The 20,304-nt window shown below is 41.0% G+C and overlaps 1 protein-coding gene across 1 annotated transcript in view; it reads left to right on the top strand.

The window, feature by feature from the left end:
• The first annotated feature begins 206 nt into the window (after nucleotides 1-206).
• KCNB2 (potassium voltage-gated channel subfamily B member 2) overlaps nucleotides 207-20,304 on the top strand; it is a 201,977-nt gene continuing 181,879 nt past the window's right edge. The window contains exons 1-2 of the mRNA XM_074898844.1: nucleotides 207-527; nucleotides 15,617-16,301. Of these exons, the coding sequence (XP_074754945.1) occupies nucleotides 15,723-16,301 (579 nt within the window). The 5' untranslated portion in view covers nucleotides 207-527; nucleotides 15,617-15,722. The remainder of the gene's footprint in view (nucleotides 528-15,616; nucleotides 16,302-20,304) is intronic.

Below are 20,304 nucleotides of genomic sequence, written 5' to 3'. Positions count from 1 at the left end.
GCAGCCGGGCGGGGGGCGGCGGGGGGCGGCGGGGGGCGCCCCGCGTGCCCCGGCCGGGAGCGGCCGTGCCCCCCCGCCCCGCCGCCGCCGCCGCCGCCGCGCACAGCCGCAGACACGGGCGGCCGCGCCGGCAGCCGGCAGCTCGCATGCAGCCGGGGATTACAGCGGGGCGAGGGCAGCGCGGGGTCGGCTTTTATCCCCCATCCCCCCCCCGGCCCCCCCCCTCCACCCGCCACCCCACAGCCGCTCGCCGCGCTGCTCGTTCGGCGGCTTTTCATCTCCGGGGGTGGGAGGGAGATGCTTTTGCCGTGGTTTTTCCACCCCCAGTCCTCTCCGTGCCGGGGGGGGCGGTGATGTGGAGCCGGGAATGTAGAGCAAAACCCTCCCCGGGAAGGAGCGACCAAAACAAACCTCTCGCCGTGGCTTTGGCGGCCGCGCAGTGCCCGGGGAAGCCCGAGCAGCCCCTGCCAGCGCCGGGGAATCCCTCCTCCAGCCCCCGGCGGTGCCGCGGGCGTCCGCGCAGCAAGGTAAGCGGGCGGGCATCTCTCCTCCGCCGAGGGCTGCCCATTGGGTTTATTTGGTGGTTTTGGGCTTGTTTTTTTCTTTTGAGACCGAGGCATTCACGCCTCTCTCACTGATGGGAGTTGCAAGGCAGGCGAAAACTGCCGCCTGGGCTCCGGGGCGCCCGGGCCGGGGGGGAGCGGGACTCTCCCGCGGGGAGCCCCGGGGTGCCCCGGGCGCGCTCGGCTGCGCAGCGGCGGCCCCGGCGCGGGGAGCGCCCCTGGGGAGCGGGGACACCCTCGGCGGTGCTGGACGGACACAGGCATTTCTCCCCGTCTGCCTGGATCAGTTTGAGGGAGAATAATGCAGCCCTCACTCTGGAGCGCTTCGGAATCGGCGGTTTGTATTTTTGTGGCTACAGAGCTGCTAAAGGGACGGGGGGAAATGACATTTCGTAGTATTCTACCTCCTGCCGTGGGTGAGCTTTAAAGATAAAGGCTCGTCATTTGTTTCCGATGCTCTAATTGCGCTTGTGGGAACCTGATGATACAAACCCTCAGTGTTCTCGGTGGATGGCTGTCATTTGAATTACCTCATGTACCCGGGGACTGAAAAATCCGCTCTATCACAGAAGAAACCGTAGCATTGTGCTAGTCTAAAATACGCTGGCATGTATGCATTCTGCAGACACGTAGCATGCTGTCAGCCCCCTAGATTTAAAAACCTAAGTGTCTTTAAAAACAGGCATGTTCACTGCATGGCTTCTACAAACCATTCAGTGTGTTTCTCCTATCAGCATTTCACCGCGCGGGTGAAGGTAGACCTTTGTTTATACCCTATGTATGTACAGTCCGTATTTATAGTAGGTCTTGGACTTCATTCAACTCAAGTTACATAATGATTAAGATATAAATAGGCAGTATATTTGCAGTTTCTTGGACATTTTAATTCATTGCAGATGAGACCATCTCTAGCATCACTGCCAGAATTCTCACTTTTAAAATGTTTGTGTAGAAAGGGAAGTGTAAGGGTAGCATCAGGTGGAGGCAACATTGCTTAGCAAATACACAGTCATCAAGACCTTGCTATTAAAAGGACACCTAAGTGAAGGATTTCAGTGACCCCATCCTGTAGCTCTGTTGAGCTCCAGGATTGGTTTAGAAGAGGAAGAACAGCAGAGTCTGGACTGGCTTGGGAATGGGAAAAGTCTGACTGGTGAGGCTTTACTTTAAAAAAAACTTAGAGCTCAAGTTTGCTCAGTTGCTGAGTCATATCCAAGTTACTTCAGAGGTAGCACAGAACCTTAGAGACTATGCAAGGTCTGAGAAACTAAATGTCCTACCAAACCTGGGACGTGATCCTCCTCCTGGGGAGTTTTGCTAGAAACTTTCAGGGGAGCAGAGTCAGTCAGTACATGCCACTTGTGAGATTTGTCTGGTCTGTGATCACCTGAGATGTACTAGCAAAGCTCTGGAAGTCTTTCCCAGAGAGATGAGGTGCAGTACACAAAAGATGTTTGTTGCTGGTTTTTAAGACCACTTTCCTTCCCATTCAAACAACAACTGATGAACCTCTCTACTCAGCCTTACTGAAACTTGCAGCTGCCTTGTTGTCTTGTTGTGCTGCTTTTTTTTTTTAAAAAAAAAATGCTTCCACAGGCAACTCTCACAACAACGTTCAAATTGCTCTCGCCTCCTCCTTTCTCAGCTGGACTCTGTCACGGGCTCAGCAGGTTGGCCTCATTCAGACACATGCAGACAGGAAAAAAGAAAACATCTTCAGCTCGAGATGAGGACAGAAGTGTTGTTTGGATCAGCATGCTTCAGTCTGAGCATATTCATTGGCTTCAGCATTTTGAAATGTCCCGTTGCCGTAACGATGCCATGTCATATGTATTTATTTATTCATGCTCAGCCTTTTTTTCTAAGTGCGAGTTAATTGGCAAATTCTGGCTTGCCATTCAAGGCAAGGCAGGGAGTTGAGATTCGCAATAGCTTTCTTGCCAACGTTTGAGATTTTGCCAAACAGCTTGCTACTGTGACTTTTAGAAGAAAATCTTGATCTTATGTGACTTCCATGAGCTTCATGTCACTATATGCGCAGGTAAAATATTTTTTGATGGCACTACTATATTTAAAGCTACCTGCTGGAGGACATTTCAGTGTTTTACTCTGTATGTTGTTCTTATATAAACAACGTGTTGGGGAGGGGCTGTCTGGTCTCAACTCTGCATGGTGTAGAGGCAAGGAGTCTAATGAATGTGAGATGAGGTATCTGGTGACGAGGGCAGTGGCTGGGAGCGCAGCAGTGCTGTGGGATCCCTCTGCAGACCCCTCTGAAGGTGTCTGCTCTTCCAGAGTACAGACCTGCTGCTCCCAACAGGCAGAGCCCAGGAAGGAAAGCTGGGAGCCAGAAAGGGAAGTGCTTAAAGTTGCAAGCCACTTCCCTTCAGATTCATCAGAGTAGACATATACACATTCATATACAAAAAATGATTTTTTTTTTATGTTTTCAGGGGTCATTTCTATTAACTCATCATCATCTTATTGCATAACCATATTCTGACCCAGCAACAGTATGCTCACGCTCTTGGAGTTAAATAATGATTTCTTCTGAAAGGACTTTCCCCCTTTCTATGGTATTGCTATAGGAATTTTTTTCATTTTTAGAAATAAGGGGATTTTTTACCTAATAGTTGTCTGAATATTATAAACTTGGATGCACAATAAAAACAGGCTGTTGTTTACTTCGTTGACATGTGCTGTTTCTACTCTTAACAGGATATGGGCATCTTAAGAGACAGTATTTTTGATTTCTCATAAGTAACTGACACCTTTCTCTTACAGTTATTGCTGAGCTAGTGGCACTGGGTATTCAGTTTCTTGGCTTTTATAATAAATCCTATCACTTGGGACATGGTGTTTTAACTCACATTTTAGCAGGTAGAAATGAGTGTCTACTTTCTGATCAAAATTTTAACTGTAAATCAAACCTTCCAATTTTTAATTGCAGAGACCCCCTAAGATGTACAACAGTGTTTTATGGCATACTATGAAAATAAATTGCTTGGGACATTATAGACTAGATTTTTTTCCTATTGTAAATGTAGATTTTTGTGCAATCCCATAGTTTATGTTTATTTATCTGTAATTCTCTGCCTATGTGGAAAGGATTTGGAAAGAAATACGCTATTTTGAATTTTTTCTTGAGTATTATGCAATTTTAGATGTCGCATTGCATGCTATAATAAACAGATTGCTTAGTGTTGCTCAAATTCAATCTAAATAAAAGGCATATATATTAAATTATATGATTATAAAAAGTGAACAGAGAAGCTGAGCAACTAATTTTTTTATTGAATAGAACTTGGAAGTTACTTATCTTGGTTAGCTATAGGTATAAAGAGAGTCCCAGTATAGCTTCCCAGATCATTGAATACTATGAAAGCATTAGATATAATATGCATCAGTTGAGGTATTTAAAATCTGTTAAGCTTAAAAATGCCTGTATTCTTCATTTAAGCTGGAAGGACTGCAAAGGCTATTCTGCTTTTTGTTCTTCCTGGTGTTCATTACAGCACATGCAGAAACTGCAGTGCAAGTCGCACATTAGCATCTTCCTGAAGTTTCACTTGTTTACTATGCATTGCATGACTTTCTTCCAAGGCTGGAGGGCTGGAGTAAACTGAGGAGTTTTAAACTGAGGAGCTACTTTTTTCACCAGTGTGAAGGTATGATGATGTTAACTGCATAATCGGTAAATAATGAATATTATTTTGAACTTACTTGTTCATGGATTGTGGCGATGGCATGAGCAATATGGAAACAGTAATGGAAAAGTTTTAGGCCACTAAAATTGGTTGGGTTTTAAATTCATTTGTTTCTAATGCAGGAAATCTATGTTTAGCCATAATGGTAGATCAGCTGTGACCTAGGTGTCTGGCTTCTGTACGACCCTGTTTCTCCTCCGGATGACTATAAAGACTAGTCAGTAGCATCACTGCTGGCAGCAGCAAGAGAGTGAGAACCAACAATCTATTAGCTAATAAATAATATATGTCATGCTGGCATAATGCAGCTCTCAGTGTTGAGGAGTAGGCAGTGATAAGCAGCAATTGTAGTCTTTACAAGGAACAATGGCAATCTACCAATTTACCTCTCACAATACCATGACAGGGGAACCACGGTACACTGTGAAATAGTGTGAGGGCAGGTACAGCCTGAGCCTAGACAGAGGGGCTGAGCAGCTCTCTTATCACAGCACTGGCACGTGATACAGGAGAAGCCTCTACTCTGGTCAGCACTTCTCCCTGGGAAGTCGTGCTTGCTATTGCAGTGTATTCTTCATGCTGCCATCATATTCAAGTATTAGCTTGTTTGGAAATAAACATCAGCCCTTTAGATAAAACCATGTAACAAGAAAATAAATACAAAGCTGTGCTGATAATTAACTGAACAAAGCTCTCAAACGTAATCTTCTTTGATGACACTGGAGATGAGCTTCTCCCCTTGATTGCCTAACAAGTTAAGAAATAGAAATCAATTATGGCAGTAGAGTCCAAATACAGAATAAATTTGCCTCAGAGCATTAATAAGACATCTCAAGGCAGTTCATAAAATAGTTTTTCACAGTACCTCATCAATAGTTGACTTCGAGAAAATTAGCTGTATGTTAAATATACAGAGATAAAAACGACCAAACTCAACAACTCAAAATGAGGCCATAGTGCTGCTTTCTACAGTCTTCAGTTGTGTCTTTTGCCCTCTTAAAGTGTGAGGTTCTGGTTTACCTACAAGGTTAATAACCCCATCTCAGCTGGGTGTACTCTCAGATGACAGAATAATCCTGCTATAATTTATGGCCATGCGTTCAGTGTAAATTTGCATATATTAGAGAGATCCTGAGACAGTTTGAGCAGAAAGTGCTGGCAGGCTGCAGCAGACAGAAGAATCCCAATAACTTATTTTAGCAGACTCAAACCAGTGAACTGGCCTAATTAGCCTTGAAATCACAAAGCTATGAATGATGCTATTGGACGTGCTCATCCAGTGGTTGCTGAGATTAATAGCCCACAGAGTTGATCTACCTTGACAGTAGTGCCATCTAGAAGGTCTTGCCTTCTAGAATATTTCCATCTCTGATTTCTTCATTCTTATTGCTGACATAAAGAAAACTTCTTAACTGTGTAGGCCTTGTGCTTGAATTTATATTCAGGACTAGCCTGGCTAGCGATAGTCACTTTAGTCCCTATTTAGGCATGTCTTTAAAGTAGCAGTAGCAGTGCTGGGTATCTTCTGCTACCCTTGAATGACAGAAGGGATGAGAATGTTTGGCTACTTCAACTTGTTTATAGATCACCTAGTAGAAGCAAAAATGTCTGGCTTTTGTTCAGTAGCCTTGTGATTAGGGTACTCACCAAGAAAAAATCAAGCGTTTAGGACTTAGATTACCATGATGCAAAAAAATATTTCACCTTTTGTAATCCAAGCTTTCCCCCAGCCAAAGGACTGCTCATACCACTCAGCTACAGACTCACACCTGTTGCCTTTGGTAGAAAAAGGGAGGGTGGTCTACATCCCTGCAGTCATACTGGGGATTTCTGGTAGCCGTAGTAGCCTACAATATATAAACCATAGGTTTGTGTCACCAGGGATGAACGTGGTCCCTGTGTGAATGCTTAATAATGAGACAATTACATCAGTAGATTGCTACCACCACCTCAAGGTATATTTTGGAAGGAGTGGGCCTTGTTCAGTTCTTTTGAAGGACCGTGCCTCTCATAAGAGGTTTCCAGGCTTAGAATATCATGTGGGTGAGCCGTGTCCCTTCTGATCCTGCTTATGTCCTAGGCCTGGAAGGGAGTTCAGCGTATCTTCTTTCTGACCATGAAGTATCGTGTTGATCCTGCCTTAGAGGCTCCCACACCCTTCTTTGAACTTGGGGTCTTGCATGTTTAATGTTAGAAACCCTGAACTAATGGCTCTGATGAAGCACATTTTTTAAGAGGATGATGTGGCTTTTAAAAATACAGTTTGGCTTGATAGAGGTAAATAAATTAATTTACAGTGGCAGTTTTATAAAAAAATTCTTTTAGCTTGTCTTGATTTCAGAATTACAGCAACAGTAGCATGGAGTTGTGCATGATAGTGAGTCCTCACTTTTTTCTATTGTCAGGTCAATTTGAGCATCGAAAATATTTATACTCCTGATATCAGCTGCCTTTAGGCTTGATATTCTTCTTTCCAAAACTTACGCTGTCTCCACTTGTAGTAGGACTGAAAGTCAGTATGAAACTGAAGTGTAGCTTCTTCTCTACAGTGTTAAACTGGAGTTCCTCAGAACAGGTCTCCCTTACCCAGTCCCCAGACTGACGGTACCTTTGTGCAGTATGTGGAACCAAAACACTTTAGATAAATTTGGAAATCAAAGTTTCCTGCTTTCTGGGCAACTGCTTCTCTCAGATGGGCAAAATAAGATGACAGGTTGTCATAGGCCCCACATGACAATTTTTAGTAGTAGTTTGGGGTGTTTTTTCAAAGCATTCCATAGTTTAAGACATCAAAATGTTGAAAGGATGGGTTCACCAAAATCAAGCCTAGGCTGAAATTTGTCTTCATTTTTAATGATAAAAGCTTTTTGTGAAGACTTGCTGATGCTATGACCTTGGGGACATTTCCACCTATGTACAAAGGTGCTCGTAAGAATTGAGTCACCCAAAAATCCAGGCCTTGATTAATTCCTTCCAGCTTCGGTGCTTCTGTGAAGTACCAGAGATAGGAATGTAGGCTGTACTCCTGCTGGGTAGAGCCACTGCATTAAGACAAACATCTCTTGAGTAAATCTGCCCATTTCAAACTGAAATCTTTGTCCATGTCACTTCCTATCTGTTGTCTAGGTAGGTCTAGGACTACCATTTTCCTTGACTGAATCAGGGAACGGTCCAGTTAAAAATGTTTCAAAATGAAATTTGTGACAGAGGCAGCATTGAATGCCAATATTTTCATTTCCAAATAAGTCACTTAAGAATACAACCATGCTTTCCTTAATTGTAGATCTGGAATGATGGCATTGCATGTTTATCCTTTATTAGAAAATTCAAACATTGTACTGGGATTCCGGACAAAGTGTCATGGACTGAGTTTTGAGTGCAGTTTCATTCAAATAAGGGTAAAATCTGACCCTTCTCAATGTGTCTCATTGCTTCAGGCATCATTCTTTATGTATATAGGATAATATTATATATTATGTAATATTTCCCTGCCTAAAAACCTAGAATCATCATTCAGTACTACACTGTGCAAGCTTTTCTTCAGGAGAACAAAAAGACATCTGTGAAGTTCTTCAGTGCTTTCAGATTGTTGGCAGCACTGTTATTGATAAGGAACAGTGGAAGATTGAAGGGTTATAGAAGATAACATGCTTAGAATAGGCCTGAAACGAATTGTTTTAGGACAACTAGTTACAATAATGCCTCCTCAAAGAACAATGACAGTCTCCTTCATCATCTTAATGCACTGCAATGCAATTAGAAAAAAAAGAGTCCAGTAGTGGATGAATAAATTACAATTCAAAGCCCTAATTTATTAATATTAATGTATTTACTACTATTATTGTATCCTGTACATTTATATCTGTACATTCTCAAAGAATTGTACGGAAGCACCAATCAAAACTATGAATGCAGAATGCTAGCCGGGATATAAATGCTTAGTCTGATTTAGCCCTGAAATGAGGATCTTACATAATCACATTTCTGTAATATCTGGTTGTTTGAAATTAAAGAAAATGATCTGCCATTTGGCCTTGTACTTCTCTGTGACAGCTCATTCCCTCTGAAATTTCCAGGGAAGGTTAAATATACTGTGAAAGACAGTATCTTTGGAGAAGCAACAAATCAGCCCATAGCAACCAACTGTAAACATAAATAGTAAAGTGTAGACAGACAGACAATTACATCCTAAACAAGAGATGCTTCAACCTGGGCTGCAATGGAAACGCAACTCTTACTGTAAACTGAGCAGGAATGCATCAGGATTGTTTTGTAAGGATCGTATAGCTGCACTTGTCACAAGAACTAACAGCAGAAGAAAAGGAAACCAGAGCTGTTCTGGAATAAAGGCTGGTGGTGATCTTGATTCAGTGCTGGGACGGACTGCAAAGCCACATTCATCGCTCCCTTGAGACACGAGTGAAGCCTGAGAGGGTGCTCCAAACCCAGCTCTCATCTCCAGAGTTGTGGTGAGGTTCTACTCAAAAAGGCCACTCGAGTCCTAAATTCCATATGGGTCTTGAGGTAAAATTACACTGAACGGTGTCAGAAGCATTCAGCTTTTTGGTGTAAAATTGTCCACATCACCTGTGACGTAGCCTAGGGCCTACCCACATGACTTCACCTTGAGTAAGAGCTCCAGTAATTGCAAGTGCTGTTGCTGTAGTTAGAAAACTCAGGCCAAAACTGCCAAGCTTGTGTGAGTGCAAGATTTTACAAACATTTTATCAGTTACACTGTCCCTCTTTCTGTCTTCTGTCTCCTTACCTTATTTTTGTCTGGCTTTTCTTATCCAAGACTCTTAGGGAATATATAAAGCCTCTGAGTCTGCTGCTCTTCAGTGAAGTTCAGCTCATCCATCTAAAAGACACTTCTGTGCTCAAGATGGTGAGAACAGAGAGTTAGCAGACAGACTGATTTAGTTGATTTGAAAAGTTCGTCTATAAAAGGCCCCATCTTTTTCAACTGTTTTCTGCAGATCTCTGAGACTTTGTGCAGCCAACGTTTAGTGTTTCACATACCAGAAATTTGTGAGGTCTGTTATGAAATAGAAATAATCATTTTAGACCAGTTAGCCATAGTAACACCCCAAGAGCTGGTTTTGCAGCATTTATTCTCAAAACAAGATCTTACTTTCCACAGACCAGCCCATCCATAGCTGTAAGCAAAACTTTCAAGGCCACAGGTGCGATTTGGTCTTAGCTTATGGAAGGATGCAGCTCTCTTACAGTGCCTGCCACCCATCAGTGATGGCTCTGACCATGGTTGTGGTCTGGCATGAGTCAGCCATTGCTCACAGGGAAGCTCTATCACAGAGGAGACAGGCTCAGGCCCACATAGCTTCAGGTGATTTCAGCCACTTCGCTCTGAGGACTTGAGCCCAAATGCTATCACCAGTAGTTTGGACAACCAAAGCTCAGCTACTTCTCCCCTGTGCATGCATGCATGTGTTCCTGCATATGGATATGAATCTGAGACATACACGCGATGCTCAGGAATACTTTGACATGTTTCCTGACACTTCTTGCCTTCAACTTGCCAATCCTTAACTGTATGAGATGTGACTTCTGTAAAGGTGGGAAATGGAAATAACGTACGCCTCATTTGAGCGGGATGTTTTTATTCAGAGTTTTAGCTATCGTCTCAGCCATTTTTTAAAAAACTGAAATTAAAGGAAAATGCTGTTAATAGAGATAGCACAGCTCACCATTAAGAAACTGCAGGTCTTCATATTTTGAAACAAAGACACACTTGATAGCTGAGATGTTGTAGCAGAGATTACAGTAAAGGGGAAGATGAAAAAAGCAGAATTGTGCTATCAAATAAACAGGCATATAAAGCTCTACAAATTTGTTTACTCAGTAGAAATGTATTAGTTTGTCGCAACTAACTTGCTCTATCTTTTCTTGACTAACTTCCTGTATCTTAGGTTATAGGCTCTAAGAGTCAGACGCTGAGGTGGTCACAGGCTTTCTAAGGCTTTTTAGAATCACAGAATATCTCCAGTTGGATGGGACCCACAAGGATCATTGAGTCCAACTTCCATCTCCCTGCTCCTTGCAGGACTACCTAAAACTATAAACTGTGACCAAGGACATTGTCCAGACACTTTGAACTCTGACAGACTTGCTGTCATGACCACTTCCCTGGGGAGCCTGTTCCAGGGACCAACCACACTCTCAGTGAAGAACCTTTCCCTAATGAACTTCCCCTGTTGTTACGCTTACAAAAGCTAACACTAGTTTTTCCAGAAAGGCTTACATATCTGCATTACATACAGCCTGCAGATCTGATTTTTGTCACACTTTAATAAGTCTTTTTTAATAATCAAACTTGTCAATGCAGCAATTATCTGTCCAGATTTTTCTCGATTTCAGTGAGTGCTTTTGCCTGGGAAAAAGAAAAAATTTAGAAAAATTAGATTTTCCAAACTTGAAAAAAAATATATTGAGATCACCAAAATTATTTTGGCTAGTGATTTCAAAATATCTCATTTTGATGCAGAGCTTTCTTAACCTTTCAGAAAATTAATTAAACATCAGTACATTTAGAACGAGAAATCTAGATTTTGTTTAAAAAATGTTGAAGACAGACTTTCAACAAATTCTGGGAACTTCTTCCATTTGTTTCCAAGGCATGGAAATTAATTAATATTTTTTTGCAAACAATTTGACAGATTTTGACAGAAGGACATCTTCTGTTTGTCTCCTAAAAGTCAGAACAAAGCAAATTTGCTCCCTTTTTCTGGGGGCCTTATGATACAGCATTTTCTTACGTACCATGTACTTTTTTCCTCACAGTGCTTTAAATGCATAGGGAGGACATCCTCCAGCAGTGAAGCCTGCATCTGTAGTGTAGCATCTCCACCTTCTTTGGCACAATTTGTGTGGCAAAGACTGGGAGGGAAGTTTATGACTAAGGCATGCAAAAGTATCTTGGATGTGAATCTGGAATGAGGTCTTGCACATGGAGTCCATAGAAGGGGCTGATGCTGCTCGGGCCAACTGTCATGGTGACCTCTGTGCATGGGGTTAAACTCACCTAGGCTCCAAAGCAGATGGCTGTGAACAAATCACTTATTAGGAGCAGACGTTGAAGCATGCTGACTTTCCAGTCATCCCTGCAAATTATTTGGGAGAGTCCTAACTGCGCTGTGCCAGGTGATGCTCTGGCAATGTGATGGCACAAGCAACTGAGTTCCTCTGTCTAAGGGTTTAATCTGCTCACGTAGACATGCCTATCAGATGTGATAAAAATGCTCAGGACTCTGTAAAAAGCAGCTATCTTAATCTGAGCAGCCAAAATTATTGGATATTTCAGACATATGTGACCTTCATTTCTCCCTTATAAAGCAATGGCAATAATGCCCTCCTAATGATGTTGAGAAGGGAGAATCTGGGATACCCTAGAAGTGCTCAGGTAGCATAATGAGAGCTCCCTGAGGGAAATTCATCACTTTGCATGTAGTGTTGAGTTTGCAGTAGGACATGCTAAATAACATCAGAGGCCAAAGAGTGAATGAGAAAGATTAAAAGAAATGGTGAATAATTACCCGTTCACTTAAAGCAGAAGTGATTGGTATGTGGGGAATCACACCATTAAAAGCTGTAAACATATGGTGCGGGGGAAGACACTTAACCTTCGTTCTGGCTTTCCCTAGCTTTTTGAGTAGTAGTCTTTTCAGTTTTAACTTTTATTTAAGGCAAAGAATTGGATTTTGAAGTTTTATACAATATTACAGGTATTTTCCTACAAAATCATTTTATTATTGCAAGGAAAGAATATGGGGTTTATCTGCAGTTGCTCGTATATATCCATGGTTAGAATCTGTGTCTTTCTCTACTGATTGCTGAGCAGTGCTGCTGAGCAGCAGGCTGGCTTTGCCTGCCTGCTGAGGGGTCGTTGCGTTTCTGACTAGCCCATTGTGGATGAAGTACATGGTGGAGTTGCACACAGCCAAAAGGTTAAGGCAATAAACTAAACTGAAAAATATTTTAAGCCTTCTCAGGACAAAAATTGCTGTGTCTGAAGAGTTAGTTGCAGTAGCTAAAATCTGGAAAGGTAACCTCTCGCATAATTTTGTTATAATGAAAGATCTGGTGATTTTGTGTGAAATTTATTACGTGGCTTATAAAGTTTAAAATGCTACGTAGCTAAAATAGAGCCTATTGATTAAGTTTTTGTTAAAGGTACGGTTAAATACAGGCTCTATAGTCCAGGCTTGGGGAAAAGCTGTGCAGGAAGCAGTTTAAAAAACTATCAGCCGAAAACAAAAGAAGGCGTGAAGAAAGGCACTTAGGAAGTGAACTAATTTTTTTTTTATTTTTTTTTAAGTTATGTAGTCCACTGCTTGTATATATTTCCATGAAAGGAGCTTGGAAAAAAAGAAAAAAATATCCCTCATGTTTCAAGATTCTTCATTTGGAAAAATGCTTTTTTATTTTTGATCTTTTCAGAGTGCTACATGTTGTGAATGCTGGTTCATCCCTTGGTACATACGTACTACATAGCACCTTGAATCCAGTCTTCTCCACACTAATCTTAATGGTGTTTTACTGCTGACTTCAGTATGACCACAGTTCACCAGGATTTTAAAAACTTTTTAGAAAAGCCATGTTTTCTCAGGTAGGAAGATGCAGCCAATAATTATACTGACAAATCAGAAAATGTTTTATCAGCTTTAGACCAGTCTGTGTGGTAACTAACTGCATTGCATAGAAGTTGAAACAATGCATAGTCTTGCTTATCTTTAGTTTTTGTAATCAGAAGAGCAAATGACGATGTGGTTAACCTAGGATCAATGAAATCAACTGCTTGATTTCTACTGTGTTTTACTTGGTATTGCTAATATTAGGGTACACATTAATTAAAAAAAGAAGAAATCCCGGAGTTTCAATAGCAAATAAACTAGTGAATGTCTGTAAAAATTGCCTGAAGACTTGACTGATTTCATGGAGAATGACAGAACCTCTCTCTGAATTTCTTAAAGTCTTGTATTTTGTTATGTAAGGCAGCCTTTAAAGGAGAAACATCATTGTGCATTAAAGTCTAAAAGGATTTTTTTGAAAAAGGTTGTAAATATTTCCTCTGTGGAAAAACATCCTCTCATAACTACTTAGTGTTATGTGATTCCCTCTATGTCTGATAATTGCATCTCAGACCACTAGGAGATGCTTAAGTGAGAAGACCTTGCAAAGACTTGAGTGCCGCCTCCCTTCTAAGAAGTCCCTCCATCATCCCCTTGCATCTAAGGCAATGAGGAGGAGAGAAAAAATCAGGCTAAGGTGAAGAAGAAAAAAAGCAAAACACATAACACAACAGAAAGGGATATTTATTATGTAAAACTACTGATGTCAGGGATTTGATTTTGATACGATATTTATCTTTGCAAGTGAAGTTATCAGATTATCTTTTTCATGAATGAAGGTAAATGTTACAGGCTTAAACCCTTACGTAAATAGGCACAGAGGTGCTCTGGGTTGTACTGGGGCATCAGGAGAGAGCTTTACAGTGCAACGCTCGAGACAAGATGGGAAGAGGCATAATATTTTGGCCCTTGTGTTTTTGAAGTAGGTTCAGTTTGACAGTGAAATTGCTAACATGGTGGTGTTTTGGGATGTTGCCATCATAGGGCTTAACAAGACAGTGAGTTACGCACTCAACAGAAAAAAAAATCTGTAAATGTAAATATTACTCTGATGAGTAATTTTCCTTTCCCCTGATGTTTTCAGACATGAAGACTGTTAATACCTGTATCATAAATGGCTGAGCCGTATTATTACTTTATCTGTTGGTGGAGAAACTTTTCAAGTTTAGCTATAATGAGGTCTAGTAATTTTAATTTTATACTAGCAACACAGTCAACACTGTCATAAGCATGTCAGATGACACCCTGAAATAATTATTTATTTTCCCTGATAGGGATTATTCTGGATCCCCACTGATCAGGTGAGGATCTGGTCTCAGTGACCTTCTAATTCCCTTTCAAATTTCCACCTTTTTTCATGGTGAGTTTGTACACATTGGTTCTTGTGCCATCATGGTCCTTCAGTACAAATGGTTCTTCTCCCTCCCTGGTGTTTACCCTTGACATATTTATAGGTAACAACCCCTCCCATTAGAACCTTCATGCTTACTCTTCGAAGAGGATCAAATTCTTGTTCACATCAAATAATGTTTTAAAGCTGGAGTTACTTCACTTCCACAAAGAAGACCAGGCTTTTGAATTGTTGATTTGCAGAGAATGGGAAGAGAAGATGTCAACTCAGGAAAATTACTGAGAAGGACTTTCCTACTTTGGAAGAGAAGCTTGTCTAAGCATTCTTAATATTCTCCTCTTTGGGCCATGATGCCATTGTTAAGTTATTATTTAAGTACTGTGTCAGATAACTGACCATAGTAGAGGTGGTGGGTGGGTGTCCTTCCTGTTTGATACTGATATTCCAAATTTTGTGATGAACAGCTGCACTTCAGAGTGCACTGAATCACTACGCACAGTGAGTGAGGATGCACTTGTGGATTATTAAAATCGAGATTTCTGCTTGATGTCACACAGTCATATCCCTGCAGCAACTTAACAGGTGAACAAATGGGGCAGAGAAAAGCCTTTCTCAGGAGCCAGGGAATGGTATGCACAGTCCTTGCCTGTACTTGCCTACACTTGCACGTATTGCTGGTCAGTTGGCTGCAGAAGTATTAGTATTCTTTTGACCTGTTTGTAAAGAAATCAGCACTGTCTGGTGCTAGAAATTTGACCTGTTGGGATGGCAGTTGAATTGTTTGGTGAGTGAGATTCGGCCATGAAATAATACAGCAAATCAATATTTCAATTGGGAGAGGAAGGGAAGCAATTTGGTTTCACAGGAGATTTTGATATGCTGTAATAATTTTATTCAGTTTCAGTATCTCCCAAATTCGAATTTTTCAATACAAGGGAAGCTAGCATCTGTCTCACTTTTTTATTATGAATATCCTACAATCTTTCCATTAGCACACCTCACAAATTAATTGGTAAGTAGTCAGATTAAGCTAACATGTCTGCATCAGAAACTGCTTTTTAAAAAAACAAAACAGAAAAACCCCAAGTCCTCTGTACAAACTGTCACAGTTGGTTTTCATGAATGCAGAAATTCCAGTGAATTTTTCCTTTGCTTAAACACAGTGCTCTTGTCTGTTCCAGTTGTTCCAGTGGTTCTGTATACTACCACAAAAGAATTTCACTGTAGAAAGAGCAAATTGCCATCATTAAATTTTCATCTGCATATGAAAGCATGGAAGGAGAGAGACGGAGAGAGATTGGGGAATATATTGTACATTGCGATATTCTAATTTTCTGTCTTTTTTTAGCTTCAGGAATGGAGCTGTCTATCTGAAGAGGACTCTGCCCAAATATTTCTAGTCTCCAAGCTCACTCCCCTAAAGACTCTGGTGTTACAACTGCATATTTTTCAGAATGGCTGAGAAGGCTCCACCAGGGATCAGCAAAAAGTCTTCAAGGTCTACCCTTTCTCTGCCTCCAGAACCAGTGGAGATCATTAGGAGCAAAGCCTGCTCGCGGAGAGTTAAAATAAATGTTGGTGGGCTCAACCATGAAGTGCTGTGGAGGACTTTGGACAGACTTCCAAGGACACGATTAGGAAAGCTCAGAGACTGCAATACTCATGAATCTCTACTAGAAGTATGTGATGACTATAATCTAAATGAAAACGAGTATTTTTTTGATCGACACCCAGGGGCTTTCACTTCCATTTTGAATTTCTACAGGACAGGGAAACTACATATGATGGAAGAAATGTGTGCTCTTTCCTTTGGCCAGGAGCTTGATTACTGGGGGATTGATGAAATATATTTAGAATCTTGCTGCCAGGCAAGATACCATCAAAAGAAAGAGCAGATGAATGAGGAGCTGAGGAGAGAGGCAGAGACATTGCGGGAGAGAGAAGGGGAAGAGTTTGATAATACCTGCTGCCCAGAGAAAAGGAAGAAGCTCTGGGACTTGCTGGAGAAACCCAACTCATCTGTGGCAGCAAAGGTAGGATAAACAGTAGGATTAACACAAAGACAGTAGAAAGTAGTTTCATGAGACATGTATCTTACATGCAAGAATCAAAAACTTTCACTAAAATACTTAGAAAAAAGAAAAATCGAAAAATCTACGTATCATGAAGTGAACACACCCAAATATGTCCTAAACCCCTCTGAAATCAGCAGAAGGAATCTTGTTGACTTCAGCTGATTTTAGGGAACTGCTACACTTTACTTTTGTTGTATATAATCAGAAACATCTGCGTGATTGTTAATGGACTCTATATTAAATGCTTCAATGAAAATACAGCCAGAGAACACTACCTACTTTTTTTTTTTTTAGAAGAGCACTTGGTTATGAGAAGCAGACGTTTCAGTCTCGCTGCTTGTCCTATTACAGGCATTGCCTGGGTGTGCTATCAGTGTCGCATAAGGCGTGCTGGATAGGTTATCAAAGAATAGTGTCAACAGCTGCTATCTGGCATGGTTTCACATTGGGCAAGGATTTCAGTATGTTTTCTCTTAAACTACATTTTTGCGACCAAGAATTAGAGTGTTCTGTATAAAAGTATTAAAATATCAAAGCATATATATATACACATATGTATATTTATATGTTTGCATGCATATGTGTATAAAAAGTAGATATATATACGTATATATGCACACACATACATACATATATGTAAAATTTGTATATATTCAGGCAGAAATGAGGAAACACTCAGATGGTCTTGTTCCAGTACTGCTGTCTTCAAAGAGCTAAGCTGGGTAGAGTCTCACTGATACAGTGGGAAAGTTTACCCTTGTTAGGGAAGCAGGACTGCACACACAGATGCTGGTACTTCTGTTTAAAAGAAAGATTTCCTTGCTTCTTGAAGAACTTCACTGTTCTGTTTGTGATGTGAGGTACTATTTAATGTGTGGTAAATCATGGAAGCTTGTTTCCAGTTTGAACCACTCAGGGCAAAGATGTTTGGTGTTAAGCTTAACTGTGGCTTTATTTTCTTCTGTTGTTGATTTGTTATTGGATGCAACACTATTGGACTAAGGTAAGTATTAAAATACGATGGTGGAATGGACAAAAAACAGAATCCTGGCAAAGTTTTTTCTGGCAATAGCCACTTCTTACTATTGAGGTGCAATACACATTTTTTTTTTAATGTCAGCTTTTCGTTGTGGGCTGCCTAACTGTCTAAGCAAGGACTTACTTTTGTAAAAAAGTTATTTATTGTGCCAGAATATAAGGTTCATAACTGGAATAAAAGCTTATAGGAGAAAAAAGAAGGCATTCAGAATATTTTAGAAAACAATGTGAATACATTTTCTGCTTCTCAGATACATATTCTGGGCCATATGTTCCTCTCCAGGAGAAGGAGCAGAGGGGAAGCAGATGGGTATAAGTTGTGCCAAAAAGGGTTCAGGGAGGCCGTGTTACACACCGCGATCCCCTGGTACAAGCTAGCATCCATCAGCTCCCCTGGCACTTTGTGACACAGCTGCTACACAGCCTGCAGGAGTCAGGGACCAGCTTCTCCATCCTGCACGGCTTGAAACATCACCGATGTGGTCTGTAGCAGACCTCTCCTCATGGAGCCACGTGGCTGGGACACGCTGCACGCAAGCTGGTAGATCGCCCGGCCACAGGTGCTGCCTCAGTTACATCCCACACCATACCTGGCAGGCAGACTTGAGGGGAGAGAAAACCCAAGTGTTTGTGGAATCTTTGCTCTTTTTTTTTTTTTTTTTTTTTTTTTTTTTTTTAGCATAGAAAATAAGGCAATTACCTATAGGACTTGAGACATATGCGTAATTAATGTTTTACTGTGACTAGGCAGGAGTCAACAGTGTTGACTCAGTAAGATGGAACAGATGAATAGAGTGAAATTAAAATACAGATTCTTAGGTTCTTTGCCTGTGCATTGCATTCATTCTTTCACTTGGTGGATAAATGCGGAAATATAGGATAGTTAAGCTTGCATGAGTGCTCGCCACTGGTCAAACTCTTCTAGTGGCTTAACAGTGCCTCATCATGGAAGGGAGTTAGGCCAACTCTGACCTTTTAAAGAAATCCCTTTTTGGCCACTCAGGCCAGATTTCTCCTCAGATTTTGCAAATGAAAGTGGCCATTTCTTTCATTTCCCAAGATGTCTAAATATTTATTTTTTACCCTTCCATTTCCCTTTTCCCTCATCTCCTGGTTTGAATGTTGTAGTTCTATGTTTTCTTGATAAAGTTTCACACTGCACATGTATACCTGTTGCAATGGTTTCATTATTTCAATTGCCTTCTGTTTAAATGCACTGGTTTCTCTTTCTAGCGACCTTCAGTCAAAATTGTAGTCAGATACACCCATGGCATCTCAAAGATGGCTGTAGAAACTTGGATGAATGACATAAAGGAGAGCAGAAACTGTCACAGCTCATTCAGAATTGGGGAACATAAGCAAACAAGCAGAGCTGCATGTAAAACAAGATATGCACAAATCAGTTGGATGTACTTCCAAACAGTTCGAAGCCATCACAGACTCTGTTAGGCTCTGTGGCAAGGTTTCATCTGAAGTGCTTGAAAGACATCACTTTCAGATTTCTCGTCTTTTGTTCTGTTATGTGATAAGTTGCTAGTTTGTCCTGAAACAAGAGGCAGAACCATCTTCTTTCTTAGCAGGACTAGAAAGGATGGTGGAATTTCAAGAGTGGAAAGTTGGGAACCAAATGAGGAAGTATTGCTATGAAGCCTCAAATTCCAGTATTTGCCTCCTTTCAAACTTCTATAGAAAGGGATGAGACCATGTCAGCGTGCATAGCTATCCTACAGATACCTGTTCAATAATTCAGATCCTGTGTAGCACCCAAGCAGTTGACAGGAACAGCTTGCTTTTTAATCCCTTTCACATAAAATATTAGGAATGTAAGAGAAACACTCAGGTGTGGTTTTGTTATGTGGCTGTGTCTTGCCACTTCTTGATTCTGCTAAGATCTCTTCTAGGTCTTATCCAAAGCTTACTGAATTAAGGGGGAGTCCCACTTTGGATTAGGCATCTGAACACAAATCCTGCTCCTTTTGAGGTCACCAAAGGTTTGCCATTGACTTCACTTACAGCAAGGTGAGACATGGCAAAGTGACAGTGTATAAGCAGCAGGTTTTTTACATGATCTATGACAATAAATAGGAGAGAGCAAGAAGGATGTGTGGCATGAAATAAAAACTATGGCTAGCTAGTAAGAAAGGATAATACAGACACACTTTACTATGTGAGGGTTTTTTAATTTTAGTAAATTCAGACATGCACCTCATCTCAGTCACCAATGAATATATTCTAGGCACAGCAATTCTTGCTTAGTCCTCACCCCAGCAAAGGTTTCTGTGAATTCAGTAGTGGTTTTAACTAAGGAATACAGATTTGCCTCCATTTTCGGTGTCATTCATAAGCTTTTTGAGTAGGATTATGACAAAGATGTCCAGAAGTTCTACCATTTCAGACCTTTCCAGTGATATAAAATGAAAAGTCATGCTGGGATTTAGGAAGAATGGGAAATTTGTGTATTTTGCATCCCAGAGAAGTTGGTCCCCAAGCCACGGAGTTTCATGAGGGTCTGGCATTGTTCAATTCAGAGTAACATCTGAGTTTTTAGACCAGGAATTTATTTATACTTATTGTGTGACCAGTGTTTTGTGAAAACTCCATTTGGAAAAACTTATTTTACTAATGTACAGTGAAGCAAAACCAAAACCAAAATGTATTTTGAAACTTTATGGCAAAGAGTTCTGAAGCAGAATAGACCTTCTCCAGAGTGGGGTTGTCATACATCCATTTTTCTCCAGAAGAGTCTTGCCTTTCACCTTGGAGTTTTTGCCCAGGAAGTAAAAACCAGTCATCATCTGGTCTTCTAATTGCAGTTGCTGGACCTATAACAGCCTCCTTAGAGCAGCAGCAGCTCTGACCAAGCTATCAGTAGTATGAAAGTTCTCACCAGATACCACAATGAGCACTGATTTCAATGGATGTG

Source organism: Athene noctua, chromosome 2, assembly GCF_965140245.1.
Source record: "Athene noctua chromosome 2, bAthNoc1.hap1.1, whole genome shotgun sequence".
NCBI lineage: Eukaryota > Metazoa > Chordata > Aves > Strigiformes > Strigidae > Athene > Athene noctua.
The sequence above is the reverse complement of the archived record's forward strand: the minus strand, read 5'-3'. Positions and strand labels throughout refer to the sequence as shown.